The 17,563-nt window shown below is 46.3% G+C and overlaps 1 protein-coding gene and 1 pseudogene across 2 annotated transcripts in view; one reads left to right on the forward strand and one right to left on the reverse strand.

Moving 5' to 3' along the window:
- The window catches only part of wapl (cohesin release factor wings apart-like), a 112,125-nt gene that overhangs the window by 38,564 nt on the left and 55,998 nt on the right, over positions 1 to 17,563 (reverse strand). For both annotated transcript variants that reach the window (XM_077649212.1, XM_077649213.1), the window contains 2 exons: positions 12,876 to 12,952; positions 9,419 to 9,621 (listed from right to left, as the gene is read on the reverse strand). In XM_077649212.1, the coding sequence (XP_077505338.1) occupies positions 9,419 to 9,621; positions 12,876 to 12,952 (280 nt within the window). The remainder of the gene's footprint in view (positions 1 to 9,418; positions 9,622 to 12,875; positions 12,953 to 17,563) is intronic.
- LOC144097105 (uncharacterized) lies at positions 1,530 to 4,023 on the forward strand (annotated as a pseudogene).

Below are 17,563 nucleotides of genomic sequence, written 5' to 3' on the forward strand. Positions count from 1 at the left end.
TGGCCAGAGATTTGTGATAGCTTTTTGCCGTCGCAAATATTCAATGCAGATGAGACAGCATTGTTTTGGCAAATGCTGCCAAATAAGACTCTGCACCTGAAGGGCAGTGCATGCAATGGTGGAAAGAACAGCAAAGTGCATGTCTCTTTGCTTGCTGCAAATATGGATGGGTCATGCAAACTGCAGTACTGGTTATCGGCAAAAGCAGGTCACCACGCTGTTTCGAAAACACAAAAGGCCTTCCGGTTCGATACGCATTTAATAAGAAGGCTTGGATGGCACGCGATCTTTTCACCAAGTGGCTCCGAACTTAGGATGTCGAACTGAAGAAGTCAGGCCGCAAGGTTTGTCTTCTTCTCGAGAACTGTTCTGCCCATCATGCCGTCTGCCAGTTGAAGCAGATCACCATCAAATTTCTGCCGCCAAATACAATGGCGAAGCTTCAACGTCTCGATCAGGGCATAGTGAAAGCGTTTAAGGTTGGTTACAGACAGCGACTGGTGCAAAGGCTCCTAATCAGCCTTCGGTTGAAAATCAAACTCAAGGTGGACCTCCTCGAAGCCATACAGATGCTGGCTGGTGCCTGGAATGACGTGAAGCAAAGCACAATTGTGAACTGCTTCCGCAAAGCAGGGTTTGTGGTGGCTTCAGACTTCGGATTCTAGACACAGAAGATGACAGCGCTGGATGCCTGGACAGCGCGTTTCGTGAGCTCTCAGCGTTCGCAGGCACCGTATCGGACGGCGTAACAGCACAAGATTTTGTCAGTGCTAACAACAAAGTGCAAGCGGTTGCAGATCGTGCTGATGCTGAGATTGTGGCTGACATCATAGATACCGAAGAAGCCGACCCGAGCAGTGGCGAAGATTCAGGCAGAGACCCAGCTGCCATGCACTGCGAATGAACTTGCATCCGCATTCAGTGTCATTCGTCGCTGTTGTGGCGCAATGGAAGGCACTAGACTTTCTCATTTGGATACCATGAACAATCTTGAGGACAGCTTAAGGGGGGACGCGGCCCTTGAAAACCGAAAAATCGCAAAAAAGTCGATTTTTGGAAAAGTGAATATTCTGACAGTTTGTGTCGTAAACTACCTGTTCTGCAAATATCAACGCCTAATTCGTCGTGAAAGTACTTCAAATTAAATATCGAACAAGCCGCGGCAGCCGCTGAGCTGCGAGAAAGCGCCGAAAATACCCCAACTTCGAGCGCATGCCGTTTTTCAGCCAGCGAACTGAGCGCCGCCATCTTGGTCTTGTTTTGTTCGTGAATTCTTGCTCTTTTTTTGCCTCCTCCGACGACCGCGGCGGCAGCATGGTGGAAGCGTGGCTCGCTTGTGATTGGGGCCCTCAAAGCACCTTTCGAGCTTCCCGCATTTGAAATGCGAGGCTGCGATTGGGCGAAGGGCGCGCTCCTCGAGAACGCGGGGGATCGTGCGGCCGCTATTGGCTGCTGCACTCGCTGACGAGGTGGTCCCCTTTCGGCGGCAGCCGGCACATCGTCTGCACTGGCCGCCATGGCTCTTTCCTTTTCTCGTTGTTGGCGGTCTTTGTGGTTTGTGCGCTCTCTTCACGTTTCGTCAGGTTTGTGCTCGCTGTTGTCACCGTCTTTACGATATCTCGCCGTGCCGTCCGAACAGTTTCCTGCAGACTGTTGCACGGTCAGTCACGATGCGCCCAACAAAGCGAAAGACGCTACACGCGTTCGGTGCGCGGAAGCGTGCTATGAAGTTGGTCCGTGCGGCGAAGCGTGCCACCAACAGCCACTGTGTCGATGCTTCCAGCCGCATAGCTTCTGCTACATCGCTACCAGACAGTGATTGCGTCGCCGCTTTCAGCGACGTACCAGCAGCTTCTTCGGTGCAAGAAAGCGTTGCTTCGGGCACGCCTTGTGTACCGAACTCTTCAACCTCGGCGATTGCGGCCTCCAGCTCTGATCTGGAATCTACTCCGAAGCGTGACAACGCGTCGCGAGCCGTTCACTTGGAAACGCATTTCCTGACGCGCGAGGAGATCGAGGCGGCGGATGCACAACGTGCTGGTGTTCAAGAAAGACTTGGCGCCATGCCAGCGACACAACGGAAGTTTGAAGCGATGACACCGGATCCCAGATCTGCCACCGCTACAAGTGAAGGTGCGAAATTTTGCCTTGTGCAAATGGATACCTCAAGCGACCTGCTCTCTAGCACCTTGTGCAAGCATTGCCTTGTGCCCGGGTTGACCATTCAAGAAGGCACCCAGCTTGGACTGGCAACAAAGCTTGAACTGATGTGCCCACATTGTGGGATGGTTGCAAGCTCGTGGAACTCCCAACGCCAGAATGAAGCAATGGCCCTTGAAGTGAACATACGAGCCGCTATGGCAATGAAGCAGATTGGCAAGGGCCAGACAGCTCTCAACGACTTCTGGGCAACGATGAATGTATCTCACAAAGGGCTTCATCATAGCACATTCCAGAAGCACCTGAAGAAGACATTCAGGGACAGAAAGATCCAGTGCATGGACAAGTTCTACGCCGAATCAGCTGCTGCAGTGATGGAGGTCTACAAGGAGATGGACCCAAGCTTTTGCAGAGACATCACTGTAGCATATGATGGAACTTGGCATAAGCGTGGCCACACATCCCACATTGGAGTTGGGGCGGTGATTGAGTACCATACAGGCCTCATCATGGATGCTGTGGTTATGTCTAACTAGTGCCTTGGTTGTCAAGTAGGACCAAAACCTGGAGATGCAGATAACCCAAGCTGGCATGAGCGTCATGTTTTCCAGAAAAACACTGATGCTTAATCCGGGAGGATGGAAGTAGAAGCAGCTTTGATTCTTTTCAATCGTTCAGTCTCAAAGCACAACCTGCGTTACACTACGCTTGTTTCTGATGGTGACAGCGCCACCTTCTCAGCCCTTGTGGAAGAGAATGTCTACGGACTAGTCCCCATTGTTAAAGAAGAATGCCTCAACCACGTCCAAAAGAGGATGGGCACGGCACTGCGGAACCTTGTGCAAAAAAGTGAAAATTCACTGGGAGGGAACGGCAGGCTGACAAAGGCTCTCATTGATAAACTGACAGAATATTATGGCTGGGCCCTGAGAAACAACTCCAACGATGTGGCTGCAATGCAGCATGCAGTGATGGCATCGTACTACCATGTCACATCAACTAAAGAGGAGTCTCGCCATGACTTCTGCCCAGAGGGTGCCAACTCGTGGTGCCGTCATAAGGTTGCCGAGGCAAGTGATTCACCACAGCCAAAGCACAAGTACAGCCTTCCAGGCTACTTCGCTGAGGCTATGCTGCCTGTTTACCAGCGCCTCTCGCAGGCTTCTCTTCTGCAACGCTGCCTGGGTGCAAAGACGCAAAATGCGTCCGAGTCTTTCCACTCTGTCCTATGGTCCCTGATGCCAAAGGAGCAGCACGTGTCTTTGATTGCTGTGCAGACAGCACTGCATGAAGCAGTGCTGAGATATAATGCTGGTTGTCAAAGGGCCACCAAAGAAATCTCTGTGTCAGTGGGGCTCACACCTGGCCACCTAGCCATCCAGCGAGCTGCAGAAAAAGATGCCCTGCGCATGGACAAGGCCGAGAAAAGGAATCGGGTGAAGAATGAGAGGCGGCAAAGGAAAAAAGTGCGCAAGGACGCCACCAGCAATTCTGCAGGGTCATTTCAGACCTAGGAATAGGTTTGAAACTTTCTCGAGGGCCATGTTTAGAAATGACTTTTTTCCTGGTGTGGCTGCTCATTCTGACTTCATTTCGGGAACCACTTATCGGATTTCCATGTTTTTTTTTTTTTTATTTCGTACCTGAATAAATTTCTGAGGGCAGGACAAGCCCACTTTTTCAAGTTATTGTATCTGAAATTTGTCATAAGCAATTAAAATTTACCTAATGAAGGTCTAATTAGTGACACTAAATTCAGTGCTGTGCTAAAATTCTTCAGCAAGGAAATTCAGCAAAAGGGTCTTGTCTTGCCCTGCAGTACCTATCTAGCAATAACCATAATGAATTTCACAGTGACAGCGCTGTTTTCAAATTCTCCAGGCCTGGAACAAGGGACCTATGTGAACCATTTTGATATACTCCCGTAACTTCAGAAACAATGTGCACAGCTTCATGAAATTTGGTATTTCTTCAAATGTTTGTGTTCTGAGCCTACCCTAAAAATTTCATTCAGATATCTCAAGAAACAAGAAAGCTGGTGTTCTCGCAACCTTTGAGGGCTGTTTCCTCGGAATGTATTTTTTGCCTGGCGTGGCTGCTCATTCTGGCTGCTGCTCGGGAACTGCTTATCGGATTTCCATGGGTTTTTTTTTATTCCGTACCTGAATAAATTTCAGAGGGCAAGACAAGCCCGCTTTTTCAAGTTATTGTGTCTGAAATTTGTCATAAGCAATTAAAATTTGCGTAATGAAGGTCTAATTGGCAACACTAAATTCAGTGCTGTGCTAAACTTTTCCAGCAAGGAAATTTAGAAAAAGGGCTCTGTCTTGCCCTGGGGCACCTATCCAGGAATGACCACAATGAATTTCACAGTGCCAACTCTATTTTCAAATTCTCCAGGCCTGGAATAAGCGACCTATGTGAACCACATTGATATACTCCTGCAACTTGAGAACCGGTGCCCACAGCTCCATGAAACTTGGTAGTTCTTCAAATGGTTATGCTGTGAGCCTACCCTGAAAATTTCATTCAGATATATCAAGAAACAAAAAAGTTGGTGTTCAAGGGTAGCCTCCCTTAATGGGGGGACACCCCTCTTAGAACTATTTTTCTTATTTCTTGATAGATATTCATGAAACTTGCCCAGTTTATGTATTTCAATATGCTGATTTCAAATATGCTTTTAGTTTTTCTGGGAAACAAGTTGTTCTTGAAATATTGTGCAATCTTTGTTTGGAACATGTAGGTAACTTAATTTTGTAACGGTAAATGCTATGGTGAAGTTCAGCAAACAGACATGATCCATGGAGTGCAATAAGACAAAAATGGTTGTTTTAGGCCCATTTGAACAGAAGTTACAGCACATTAAACTTTACCAGGGAAAATTCTATATGGCGGCTCAGAAAAACTGTATTGTTTTAAAATTATGCTGATTGGCGACTGGTCTTGATTTAGTCTTATTTCACTCTCTGTGAGTTCATCTTTCCAACAAAAAAAGAATTATGAAGCTAGCCCACCTAGAACCAGAGATATCATCCCTGCACTATTGCAAATGTGTCAAAATTGGTGTTTTGAGAAAACGACCAAAAACGTTTCCACCATCTTCATGTGACAAACACCTTCAAACTCATAGGAATGCACCAAAGACATAATCAGCATGCATTTCATCTCTCTGCCGCCTTTTTTCCATCTTAATGATGCCCACAGATAACTTTTGCTTCTTGGTGGAGCCTCAGAAACAGACGCGACGAAATGCTCGTCTTTCGTGTCGTCGCTAGCGTCGATTCAAAACGAAGTATCACTCATTCACGGGCACTAGTTTCGACGAAATTGCTATCTGTCATAATTCCAGCAGGCAGTAGTTTCGGCGACATCGCTATCGGTTGGCGTAACTCGAGCTGCACATCGTTTTTGACCGGGAGCAGAGCCGGCGACCGCACTGGAGGTGTGCAGTCGTCCACGGTGTGGGCCCACTTCGCGGTTGTTCACGACGCAGTTGGCAACGCGCCAACCACACTTTGACCTTCACCCTGCAGAGGCTGCCTCAACTGCAGGGTCGATTCAAACTGCGTTGCCTTCGTTTCTGCTCGGGAGTGGAGCCAGCGACAGCACTAGGATGGATGCATCCTTGTTGACAGCGGCCGTTCACGACGCGGTTGGCAGCGCTCCAACAACACTTCGACCTTCGCCCTGCTGAGGCTGCGATAGCCCAGGCTCCTTGTACCTTTTGCGTTTTCTCCATTTCCGGGCGCCGAACCGATGAAACGAGTGATACTTCATCCACACGCGCCGCGCGGCAAACTCTCTCAAAATGGCGGCGCGCTTCTGGAGCAGACAAGCCTAACCCGAGGCCTACCCAATCACAGAGCGCCATTTTGGTCACATGGTTTTTCTAACCAATGACAACGCGGCGCGCAAGTTTTCTTTGCGGTCATTTTGTGCGCGAACGGAAAAATCCCAGCGTTACTTACAGATTAAAAAAAAAAAAGCTGGAGGCGCGAGCTTTCGAGCGAAACCAAAACGGCGTCGGGGGAGCGCGTAGGTGCCGAGCGATGGCGAGGCATGATTTAACTTCAATTTAAAAGGCAAATCAGGCACCTTCGGAAATTTAAATGGCTATTACTAAGCAAATACTGGCTATTTCTTTCTAAAAATTCGACGTCAGGTGCAAAATGACCTCATGAATCCGAATATGACAAAATTGAAAAACTCATTTTTTTCGCGAATTTTTGGCCCGAAAGAGCCGAAAGAGCCCCCCACCCCTAATGAACTTCATGGTGCAGAAGAAGAGGCAAACTAAGCTCACGGACTGTATTTTTGCGAAATAAAGTGGTGCAGTGGTCATGGAGCTGTGCTTTCCCTTTTGCGGACTTTGGAAGAGCAAATCGGTAACTTCCCACTTGCCACGATCCCGGGGAAATTGTCCGAGATGTGCGCAATTTTGATGTAAGCATCTAATAGGCATATTTCATATTTCGAATTCTCGATATATCGAACTTTTTTGTGATCCCCTTAGAGTTCAATACATCCGGGATCGACTGTACTACTACTACGATGCGAAACCGAAGAACGGGTGCTTAACAGCTGTTGCTGTAAAATTTAAAACAATTCAATGTCCGCAGTCCTGCCAGGATGCACAAGGCTACATGTGCCAAACAACTTAATTCATGTACAAACCGACTCTACCGCAATACCAACTTCCCACGCTGAGTAATAGGTGGCACAAAAATGAATTTTGAACTTCTGAGCTAGTTTTGGAAAAGTTATTTCCACTATGCCCCTATGGAATCTCATACCATACCAGCCCTGACAGCAGAGGAAGTCAGTGTAAGTGTACACTTTTTTCTACCTCCGATCTGCATTTTCCAATGACTATTCACCTTGCATTCCTGTCTCAGCTGCCATACAAAGCCCTACCTTGTGTGCGTGCTGAGATATCATCCCATGGGATGTACTACCGTATTTACGCGCATAATTTGCACCCTCGCGTAATTTGCGGCACCCTTAACTTATCACCCGGGTTTATAAAAAATTTTCTTTACTCGCATATTTTACGCACCGTGCTGCGCTAGACCACCATCATGCACGTGGGCTCTACCCTATGGCTCTAACCAGTAGAATTCGGCTACTCCGCGTGTTTGTTCGGGAGGTTTTTTGAATCTTTTGTGCACTGGGCGTTCATGGTGGCATCGGGGGGGCCGCAGTTACAATCGCGGCGGCACCAGCAGCATAGCCACTCAGAACGGCCGGCAGCTGATAGAAGAGCCGACACCATTGTTTGTTTGGCTGATGCATGTGACTCGACTGCCGGCTACGCTTTTCTTGGTGGCTCTGACGGCCTGTGTCTGGTTGTTCGGCCGTGTCGTGCGATGGGATATCACAACTATACGGCAAGTTTCAAACGGCTTGTCAGCGCCTTATCACGGCGCGGGGCGGCCAGCAAAGCCAGCAAGAATAACCGTGTGCGCACAAGTTTGCCCATAGACGACAATCGTGTCGGAAAACTTGTGCGCACGTGGCTATTCTTGCTGGCTTCGCCGCTCCGCGCCGTGATAAGGCGCTGACAAGCAGTTTCGTTGACGCTCACGCGGTACTGTTAAAGAATTGGCCGGGTGTACATTTTGTGTGTGGTGCGATAATTGATTTATTGATTTGTGGTTGCTTTCCCGGATGAAGTTACGAGAGCAAACTTAAGGAATCTGGAACTACCGAACAATTGGCTGGGCCACAAGCGACGACGCTGTTTTAGCGTCTTAATGAGCTTCGTGCATGCACCTTCATGCCATCCCGCAAAGGGGGGGGGGGCCTTTCATTTAGGGTGAACGTGGGGTGCGGGTCCGGGTGCTGGCGTATACGCAGCAACATACACTATACCTATATTGCGTGTTATGACCTTTGTGGAGTTTTTTAAAGTCGCGCTCGCGAAATCCCCGCGTAATTTCCACACTCCCTTCTTGGAGCTGTAATTTCTGAATAAAAAGTGAGCAAATTATGCGCATAAATACGGTACGTCAAAGCAAAGCAAGAGAAGTTCGCAATCCAGTGGAAAGTCAATGAAGGGAAGACTAGGAAATACTGAAGAGTAAGCCATCATCAATTACAGTAAAAGCTCGTTAATATGACCCTCATTAATTCAGAAATTAGGATAATTCGAACTGCCGGCAATTCGAGCTCCATGCTTCACGATGACAGCTGTGACTACAAAAAATTATTCTATGAGAAAGGTTGGAATGCTGGTACCCTTTGTAACCAATATTAATTATAGAGTAAAAGCTTGTTAATTTGAACTGCACAGCGATGCCAACACAGTTCTAATTACCCGAAGTTCGAAGAAAGTGAACAGAAAATATGGTACACTGCAATCTGAAAGAAGTCAGCTAATTAGATTACCATATTTTACTGTTATAAAAAGCCCGTGATCACCTCCATTTTTCCCAGAAGGCAATAGCCATGACATTTTGTTCTCAAGCCTGAACATGACAGAAGGCCTCCTTTTTGCTTTGTTCAGTGAGTCCATTGCACAGAGGAGGGCTGCACTGGAGTTGCGAAGGGTGTGCGGCTGGCTGTGATCTTTGATTAAGAAGTGGATCGACATTCACACTAGCAAGCACGAGTCGCGACCTGTGGGTACATTTCTGACCTGTGGGCACATTTCCTCAATGGTCTCTGTTCAAAACGGGAGTTGCCAGGCTTGGCAAGCCTCTGTCCATTTCAGAGGTGTTGCAGATTGGTTTAGCACATCATGACTGACGGCTAAAAAATCGTGCACCGTGCAACCATCCTATGACTGTCAATTTCCAAACAAAATTGTCATGCAACCTCCACAACTCACAAGTGCGAATTTACGAGTCACAGAGACTGAGCAACCATCTCAATCAAGAAGTGACAATCACAGGATGGCCGCATGTTGCTCGTAACATGTAACTTCGCAGAATTTAGAATTTTTCTACTGCAAAATGTTAGAGGCCGTAGCAACTACCAATGTTACAATACCACAGAACACAAATTTGTATGACTTTTAAGGTACCACTCTAAACTGTGTACATGTTAAACAGTGAACACATGTGCTATTCTGACTGTCAGAATGCAAAATTTTTCACTCTTGTGCAATAATTGCACTCACATTTTCATCCTGCGAGCACTATTTGTACTGAAACCGCACTGGCAGGAGTAATTCTGGCGTCAATGAAATGCCTGTGCACTCACGCCACTACAAATTAAAGCTCTAAGTGAGAGCAAGCATGTTGAATGTACTCACCGCTATCATGTGTCAAGTTCAGCAGCACGCGCACAACAGACAGCAGGCAAGAGAAGAACACAGCACCAGGCCCTTGCATGTTCTGGAGCACCACAGAGGTGATCTGGCCCTCACTCGATTTGCTGCCACCAGCACTGCTGCCAGCTCCTGGCTCATTGACAACTGGGTGCACTATCAGACTTGACTGGCACAGCAGCAGCAGCCTACCAATCAAAGGGGAATAAGATTATATTCATTAGTGCTACTGTGATACCAATCAAAGGGAAATAAGTAGGGGTGTGCAATACGAATCGAATATCTGTTCAGTACAAAAAAATTTCAGAAAATGATAAACAAGCAAATGTTGTTGCCCTTAATTTTTTCAAAATAGTGTATGGTCTTTGCAACTAAAATAAACAAAACTAGACTGCCTCAGTACCGTATAAAAAAACATGATGTGCACAGAAATGCATACTACTTGATTAGACAGCATAACAGTATCCATACTGTAATTAGGTCATGCAAAACAAAATCGATAAAATGACAAGACTGGCAACCAAGAATCATGATGACTAGTAAAATCTCATTCATTCGGAGTTCAAGGGACCGGAAGAAATGCCTGGATCATCCGAAGGCCTTGACTTATAAAAATCCCCCCCCCCCCCCCCCCCCCAAAAAAACCTGCCGAAAATGCGAAGCAGCAGTAAGGCCTTATGAGGCGGCTCCATCGTGTTAACATCTGTACGCCCGTGACGAGCCACCGGTTTTGGAGTGCTGGAAGAACAACACAAATTGCAAGCAAGGGGCAGAGGAACACACACCGGCCTCTCGGATTGGCGAGACGGTTTCTAAAAAGGAAAAAGAAATCACCTGCGACGCGCCAGTAGGCGTCCGAAAGCCGCGCGGAGCTGGGATTGGACTACCGGCGAATGTGCGGGCTGAGTTGCAGTTGCCCGTGGCAGCGGCGAAGCTTAGAAACCAAAACTGCGCAGCCAGGCTATTTTTTGACCTAGCGACAGGGGCCTTCCGATCATTGTCACGCCTGCCATTACACCCACTAAAGAGGTTCGCGGGTTACAATGCACCATGCAATAGGCGGGATTTTTACAGGATCGCTTGCCCTATTGTGACAACTCGATGCGCCCCTTCAGGAGGCTCCCGCGAAATTCCACAAGTAGCCTTTCCCGCATAGCGTAGTGTTCAAAACGGGATGGCGGAGGTCACACTCGGAGAGTTATGAAGGCGACAGGACGCATTCTTCGGATGTGGGCATTAAATATGTAACGTATTACAGAAGGATTAAAAAAAACGCGATTTCGCACTGCGATTGCTCGAAGCGGGCCGTCGGCCATCTTGGTCGCAGCACGTGTGATATGTGGGAAAGCCAACTTGCGGAATTTCACCCAATGTCAGGCCTAGCGGCGTCGGAATGCGATCGGTCCACGTGATAAACGACGGAGAAGGAAGGAAATAGGACCTCTGCATTGTTTTCCTGGAATTTTTTACTTGATCATCGGCTAATTTGCCCAGATATTATGCTTTTGCCACTGTCGAATTTATTAAAGTCTGCGCACTATACAATCGCTGGCAAGTATTTGGGAATTTTCGAATATTTGGAAATTCTCGAATATCAATTTCTCGAATACGAATCTAATATCAAACATATTCGATTCGCGTATGAAATTTCGAATATTCACACACCCCTAGAAATAAGACTATATTCATTAGTACTACTGCAATTATTCGCAGTGCAAATTACTCCAGCTTTTAAAACATCATCAGGGTGGCACCCACATACCGTTTTTACTCGCGTTATCGACCCCCTTTTTCCAGAAAAGTTGACACCAATTTCGGTGGAGTGTTCATTACGTGGGAAAAAAAAGTTTCAACCAATTTTTTGTGACAGTCGAAATTTCATATCACACGCCCGACCGACTGTCTGCCCATCCTTTTGACCATCCATCCATCAACAAAAGCATGCAGTCAGATGCTTTCCGACCGTCTGCCCATCCTTTTGACCATCCATCCATCCACAAAAGCATGCGGTCAGATGCGTTTGTGCCGCCGTTGTTTGGGATCGTTTGCATTGAAAGGTGTTTACAGTATCACAGTGCGATCCAACAATTTTGTGATAGTCGATGGCGCCAGCCAATTGTGGTGAGATAAAGCGAACATGCTGAACACCGGCCCTGAACGTCAGGTGCGCGTTTTTTATTCGAGGTTAAAAAAAACTCGCAGAATGGTTATAAGTGTTTAAGTGTTTAATGCGAATTTTGAAGCATTAGCTGGGGTGGGAGAGGGGTTAGGCATCTTTTCTTCCAGTCTTGAGATTGCCATACAGCTTAGAGGTCTGAAGGTCCTGCTTCCTTAATAGCATTTCAGTTCAGATGTTTTATATCGTTTTGATTTAAATTGCTATGCTCCGCTCCTCTGCAATGCTCAAGAGTTTTCGAGCAGCTCGCCGACTTTCCAAGCATACACTGGTGCAGCCAGATTTCTTGTCAACGGCCCACAGCTTCTTGGCGCTCTCTTCAAAAGATAAAAAGACGCTGTGCAGCATCTTGGCGCGCTGCCAAGATCTGGGCTGCCTACGGTGCGAAACTTGGGAACGCGCTAAGAGGTAACACTTAAAAAAAAAAGTGTAAATTATCGATGAGAAGGGGGGGGGGGGGTTCATTATGTGAAAGGGTTCATTAAGCGAGTAAATATGGTAGAATCAAGATAGATCACGGAACCAAGGAGACACCTGTTGCAAAAATCTAGCTCCTTGTCAATAGGTTCACTCCGCACCTCCACTAAAATGTTATGGGGAGAAGGTTCCACATAAAAGATGTGTTCTACAAGACACAGGACAACACTATTGCCAGAGGAAAAGAACAGCACATTCAAGTGCTAGCAACAACACCAAGGCTGCCCTGTAATTGATATAGACACCACCATCACCATGGCGCCGTACAACACTGTAAACTTGTAGTTGTAAAAAAAAGTAAAAGCAGAATAAACATTGACACAGGAACAGATTTCCATCTATTTCATGAGTCCGAACAGCGTTGCAGTTATATACGACAAAAGAAGTTCGCATACCCCTCTTTGTACTGACTACCCCGAACCACCCCGAACAATATCAACCGCACAAAAGGAAACCTGCCCCCAGTATATGCCCAGGGTCTTCGCTCTTCAACTCAACGAAAAAAAGTCGCCATTCACCACCTCCCTGCAGTGCGCCAACGTGACTAACAGCCTAAACCCCCCCCCCCCCCTCCCCCCCTCCGTGCTTAAAAGACACTAGCTACTGCCCTCAATCACCCCTGATATAGGAGCCGAGTCGCCTTCGAAACGTTGGGTTAAAGTTAAAATTTTTGGTTGCAGATGTGCAGTTTATTATATAATCCTAATTATAAAGAATACAGTTGAAACACATTTTACCAGGTTTACCAACACAGGTTTACCAACACTCGAAACATTACAACAGACTCACCTGACATAAGATGCCACCACGAGGCAGTCCTTGAATTCCAGCAGGTACCTCTGGTTGTCCGTGTTCATATATGTAACCTGGGCCAGACACAGCAAAAAAGGACTGAGTCACAACATACGTACCCTGTCAATTCTCTCTCGAACATTTTTGCATGATGATGATGTGATATTTCTGAAATATATGCAAATTTCTTAATCATATCGTGTTACGATGCTATAGCTGTGTTTACATGAATGCAACCGCAGAGCATTGTATTAACTTTCTCGCTTGTAGTCCTAATGTAAACAGGGATAATGCACAAATCCACTGGGTGTCAGTAGATTGAGACGGACAAGTCAATTTCAATGGTGCACAGAAACAAGCGAAGCACAGCCAGTTTGCATTATGGGGAGATGCACTTGCCTGCCAACTGCGATAGCCACGGTTCCCTGGCTGCTAGATGGCATAAGCAGCTAAAGATACGCAAGGAAATGCAATACGCTACTGCTGCATTCATGTTAAGCATAATATGAAAGCCCCATTAAAAATTTTATCCAGAATTATTCATTTCAATCAGCATTTAATTTTCCACTTCTGGCAGTACAATTACAGCTACCTTATGTAACTTTTGGTTTGCTCATTTTCTGCACTTATATCAACCATTACAAGTAAAACCTTGTCCCCAAGAGGTACAAGCCAATGCAGTTTTAAATCAGCATCTATGTGCTCAACACCATGAAACCTCAGTCTTTGGACACAGCCTCACTTCGGATGAAACTTTTCAGCAACAGTCTTTCACCAAAGATTAAGAAACTAGAAATGGAGACGTTTGTTAGAGAAAAAGCTCCCCTTTCTTAATGCAGCTAGATGCTACCAAAAACACCAGGCCAATTAGTGACACACACTTATTTTCTTTTTGCATAGCACATCACATAGTGGATGGCTGTATAAATGAAGCACACAGAATGGCTGTTGCTCATCCAACGCAGCAGGAAGACAATACATTAGCCCTTGGCGGTATACACCATATTATGTGCATATGTTGCGCACCCCTAATTTATTACCTGCATTTATTAAAAAAAACTTTCTCGCATACTTTACGCTCCCTGCTGCGCCAGACCAACAGCATGCACATAGGTACGCACAAGGCAGGCTTGGGAAGATGGGCACAGCTGTGTTGCCATGTGCGCCTGCTAAAATGTGTCCGCCTGCTAAAAGTGTGAGTGGCAAGGAGAAGAATTGTGTGGTGTTCACCCAGCTTGCTTGCGCCAGTGGTCACTTTCCGGGACGACAAACGCCGGTATCCGAAACTACCGATCCATTTGCTGTTCACTTTGCCGCTAGTCAGATGGGCCGCACATGAAGGCAGCATTTCAATGCCTTTTATCGCCGTTTGCTTCTGGCTGCTGGCTTCAAAATTGCACCGTTGTGCATTTTTTGCTTTGAGCTGAGCATGTGCAGTCATGCAATCACGGAGGGAACTACATAACGTGGGCAAAGTGGAAGGAGCAGAAGAGAGTATGCATCTTATGTAACGTTTTTCTTTTTTAGAGAGGGGTGAGTTTGGGTGTCGACGTGTAAGCGGCAATACACAGCATACCGCAAAAACCCACTTATAGTTTGGATCTGCATATAATACAAGGTGTAATTTGGGGACAGCAAAAACAGGAAAAAATGTTTTCATCCGTGTATAATGTGAGTAAGGAAGGGCAGTCAGCTCGAAGAATTTCTGAAAGTCACGGAAGCCGAATGCCCTCTAATTATTTGCGTACGCCGGCACGTGTAGCGCGAGTGGCAGCTACAGAGGCACCGTGCTCACGCCCACTCACGTCCTGCGCTGAGAGTATGTGCATACCGGTTCCGGCATACAAGCTCGAGTGCATGCTTCGGAAATGTCCGTCGGAGCTTCAGTGATCGTCACTGCCGAGTGTATCGGTACAGCTGAGAACGTTAGATATCCCGCATTTTCAGAAATAACAACTGGCGAGCTCCTCGGGAATGCTGGCCCAAGCGTCCGCGACCCTAATGCACAGCGTGGTTGGAGAGGCCCGTGTCCAGCAGCAGTAACTGCAGGCTCTCTTTACCTCACACAGACAATGTAGCAGCGCTTGACGCGGTGCCGATGCTTTCGGCGGCTACGATTACTTTCTTTTCACAAGCAGCCGAGTGCTGCTTTCGCGGTCTGGATGTCGCACGAGGTAGGTGCGATCGTCGTGGCGTCACAATGTCAGGTCAGCGCAGTGAACTACCGTCGATATCGATACTACTGACCTACACCACCGCTAGATAGTGCCTCCTCTAGCTAGAAGTGTCATGGTGATGGCACTCGATAATAGAGACTTTTAGCAGAGTGGGTTTGTGCACCGGCTCAGCGAGCAAGCGGTGCGCGCTTATGCGCATGCACAAAACACTCATATGGGAGCGCGCGAGCGTAACACCCGACTTCTCTGTGCCGCTCTCGGGTAAGTCAAGCAAAGCGGCAAGACGAGCGGGCCTCGCAAAACCTGCTGGTCTCGCGTGGATTTTGACCAAAAATTTTCTGGATCCGCATAATAATACGAGGTGGAAATTTGACATACTAAAATTTGGAAAAAAAAACCTCGTATTATACGGTGGTTTTTATGGTATATTACGCATTATACCCTTTGCTAGAGTTTTTGGGATGTGTTCGCAAAATTTTCGCGTAATTTGTGCACCCCCTTTTTTTGAGGCCTTAATTTTAAGAAAAAAAAAGGGCACAAATTACACGAGTAAATATGGCAGGCCTCCAGCACTACAGCACCTCCGAGAGGCAGTGAGTGCCCCCTTGCTAGCACAAAGCACAACTTGATAAAGCACCCATCCTGCTTGCATTTACTATGTGTTTTAAGTTTTATTTGGAACTTTCTTTGCATTTAGAACAAGAGATGATGATAAGGCAAAGAACCAAAAAGAAGCATTGTGCAAGGTGGCATGCTGTATATAAGTGGGGAAGAGGGTCTTAGAAATAAATTTTTATAATAGTCACAGTTACGAAATCTTCAGGAAACATGTATTTTTGCATGCTGATTCCAAGTATGTAATTTAATTTTATGTCCAGTAAGTCCTTGTGCACTTATACAATATGTTATGTAACTTTTTGCTGAGAGTTTGAAAGAAATTCTGCTGTAGGGAATGAGATTGCATGCCATCGGTTTCTCTTGACATCAAGCTATGCAATAAGGGTAAAATTATCATCCTGCCTGTTGTAGAAGGTGAGTTATAGGATTTTGAAATCATCACGAATACAAATTTCTCTTCCCGTGTGTGAAGTCGCAAATTCAAAACCCTGTAATTCAACTTCTATGAAAGGCAGGATAATAATTTTGCCCTTATCGCATACCTTGACAAGCCAATGGGATGTGTTATACACTCGTGGACAGCTTTTTGTGGCTATATAGCCAAGGCTAGACATGAAAGGAGCTAGGGACGGGTTTTGTTCCATTGTCATGGGGAGTGGCTTATCTCAGCCTTGGTGAGCCTGCACCATCTCCCCCTTCGTCTTGCTACACCCCTGGCCCAAATAAATGACAACCCCACAGTTCGTGGGCAAAGGTGCGTCTGCTTCCCTTTCCTGCCTAGCCTTGGCTGCATAGCCACAAAAAGCTGTCCGCGAGTATACCAAATTTTCTGCAGCAAAATTTATTGAAAGCTCTTGGCAAAAAGTCACATAACATTATTATATAAGTGCACAAAGACTTGTTTTACATAAAACTAAATCACATATTTAGAATCAGCCCGCAAAAATATGTTCCTTGAAGATTTCATTATTGTGCCTTCATTAATAAAATTTTTTTTCTAAGACCAGCTTCCCCCAAAACTGATGAGGAACACAAAAAAAAAAAGACTGAAATGATCAGTCAACCGTGAGAAAATGGGTTTGGCAATGTTCTATTATCGGTATTCAACTAGCCCTGCCTGTCCCACAAGCAGTGCTCACAGTTGGCATTCAGACATCGTGACGTCTTTGTAAACACCAAGATAATGGCCAATTGTATCAAACACATCCATCCGTAACCACTGGTGCAGTCACTGGTGTCAACCTGTGCTACCGTGTCATAATGCAGAAGAGTCATTAAAAACCTCTGACACCTATCTCTGGCTCTGCAGCCATGGCTAGGCAGGAAAAGGAAGGAGATACCCTTTGTCCCCATGCTAAGTAAGGGGGGTGGGCTACCACCACCCCAGCAATGCCACACCATCTCTCCAACTTCCCCCCTTCACTCCTCTGCACTTCCAGCCCAAACAATGGACACTCCCCATGGCACCAGGACAAAGGTTCATCTCCTTCCTTATTGCTGCCTAGCCTCGGCTGCAGAGCCACAGAAAGTTGTCCAGGAGTGTACCACCATGGCATAGACAAACCTAACTAACTGTTCATGGCTCAGCTAGACCATGGCTAGGCCTCTAATTTTACTTAATTCCCATCTGAAAGCTTTTAAATAAAACTGCATTAGAACTGACAACAAAAAAAATTGAGTTTTGCAGGTTTTCACAGCTTTTATGACCATTTGGGAGGGTTGAGGACAATAAGCATAAGGCATTTTTACAAGCATCCATGTTCTAGAAACATTAGTAAATGAACATTCAAAAAATAGTTAATTAGAGAGAGAATTTAGATACATTAGAGTCTATGGAACACTACAATAAATCGAAAATACTCTGTTGCAATAGACATTTTTGTCGTAGTA

Source organism: Amblyomma americanum, chromosome 1, assembly GCF_052857255.1.
Source record: "Amblyomma americanum isolate KBUSLIRL-KWMA chromosome 1, ASM5285725v1, whole genome shotgun sequence".
Taxonomy (NCBI): domain Eukaryota; kingdom Metazoa; phylum Arthropoda; class Arachnida; order Ixodida; family Ixodidae; genus Amblyomma; species Amblyomma americanum.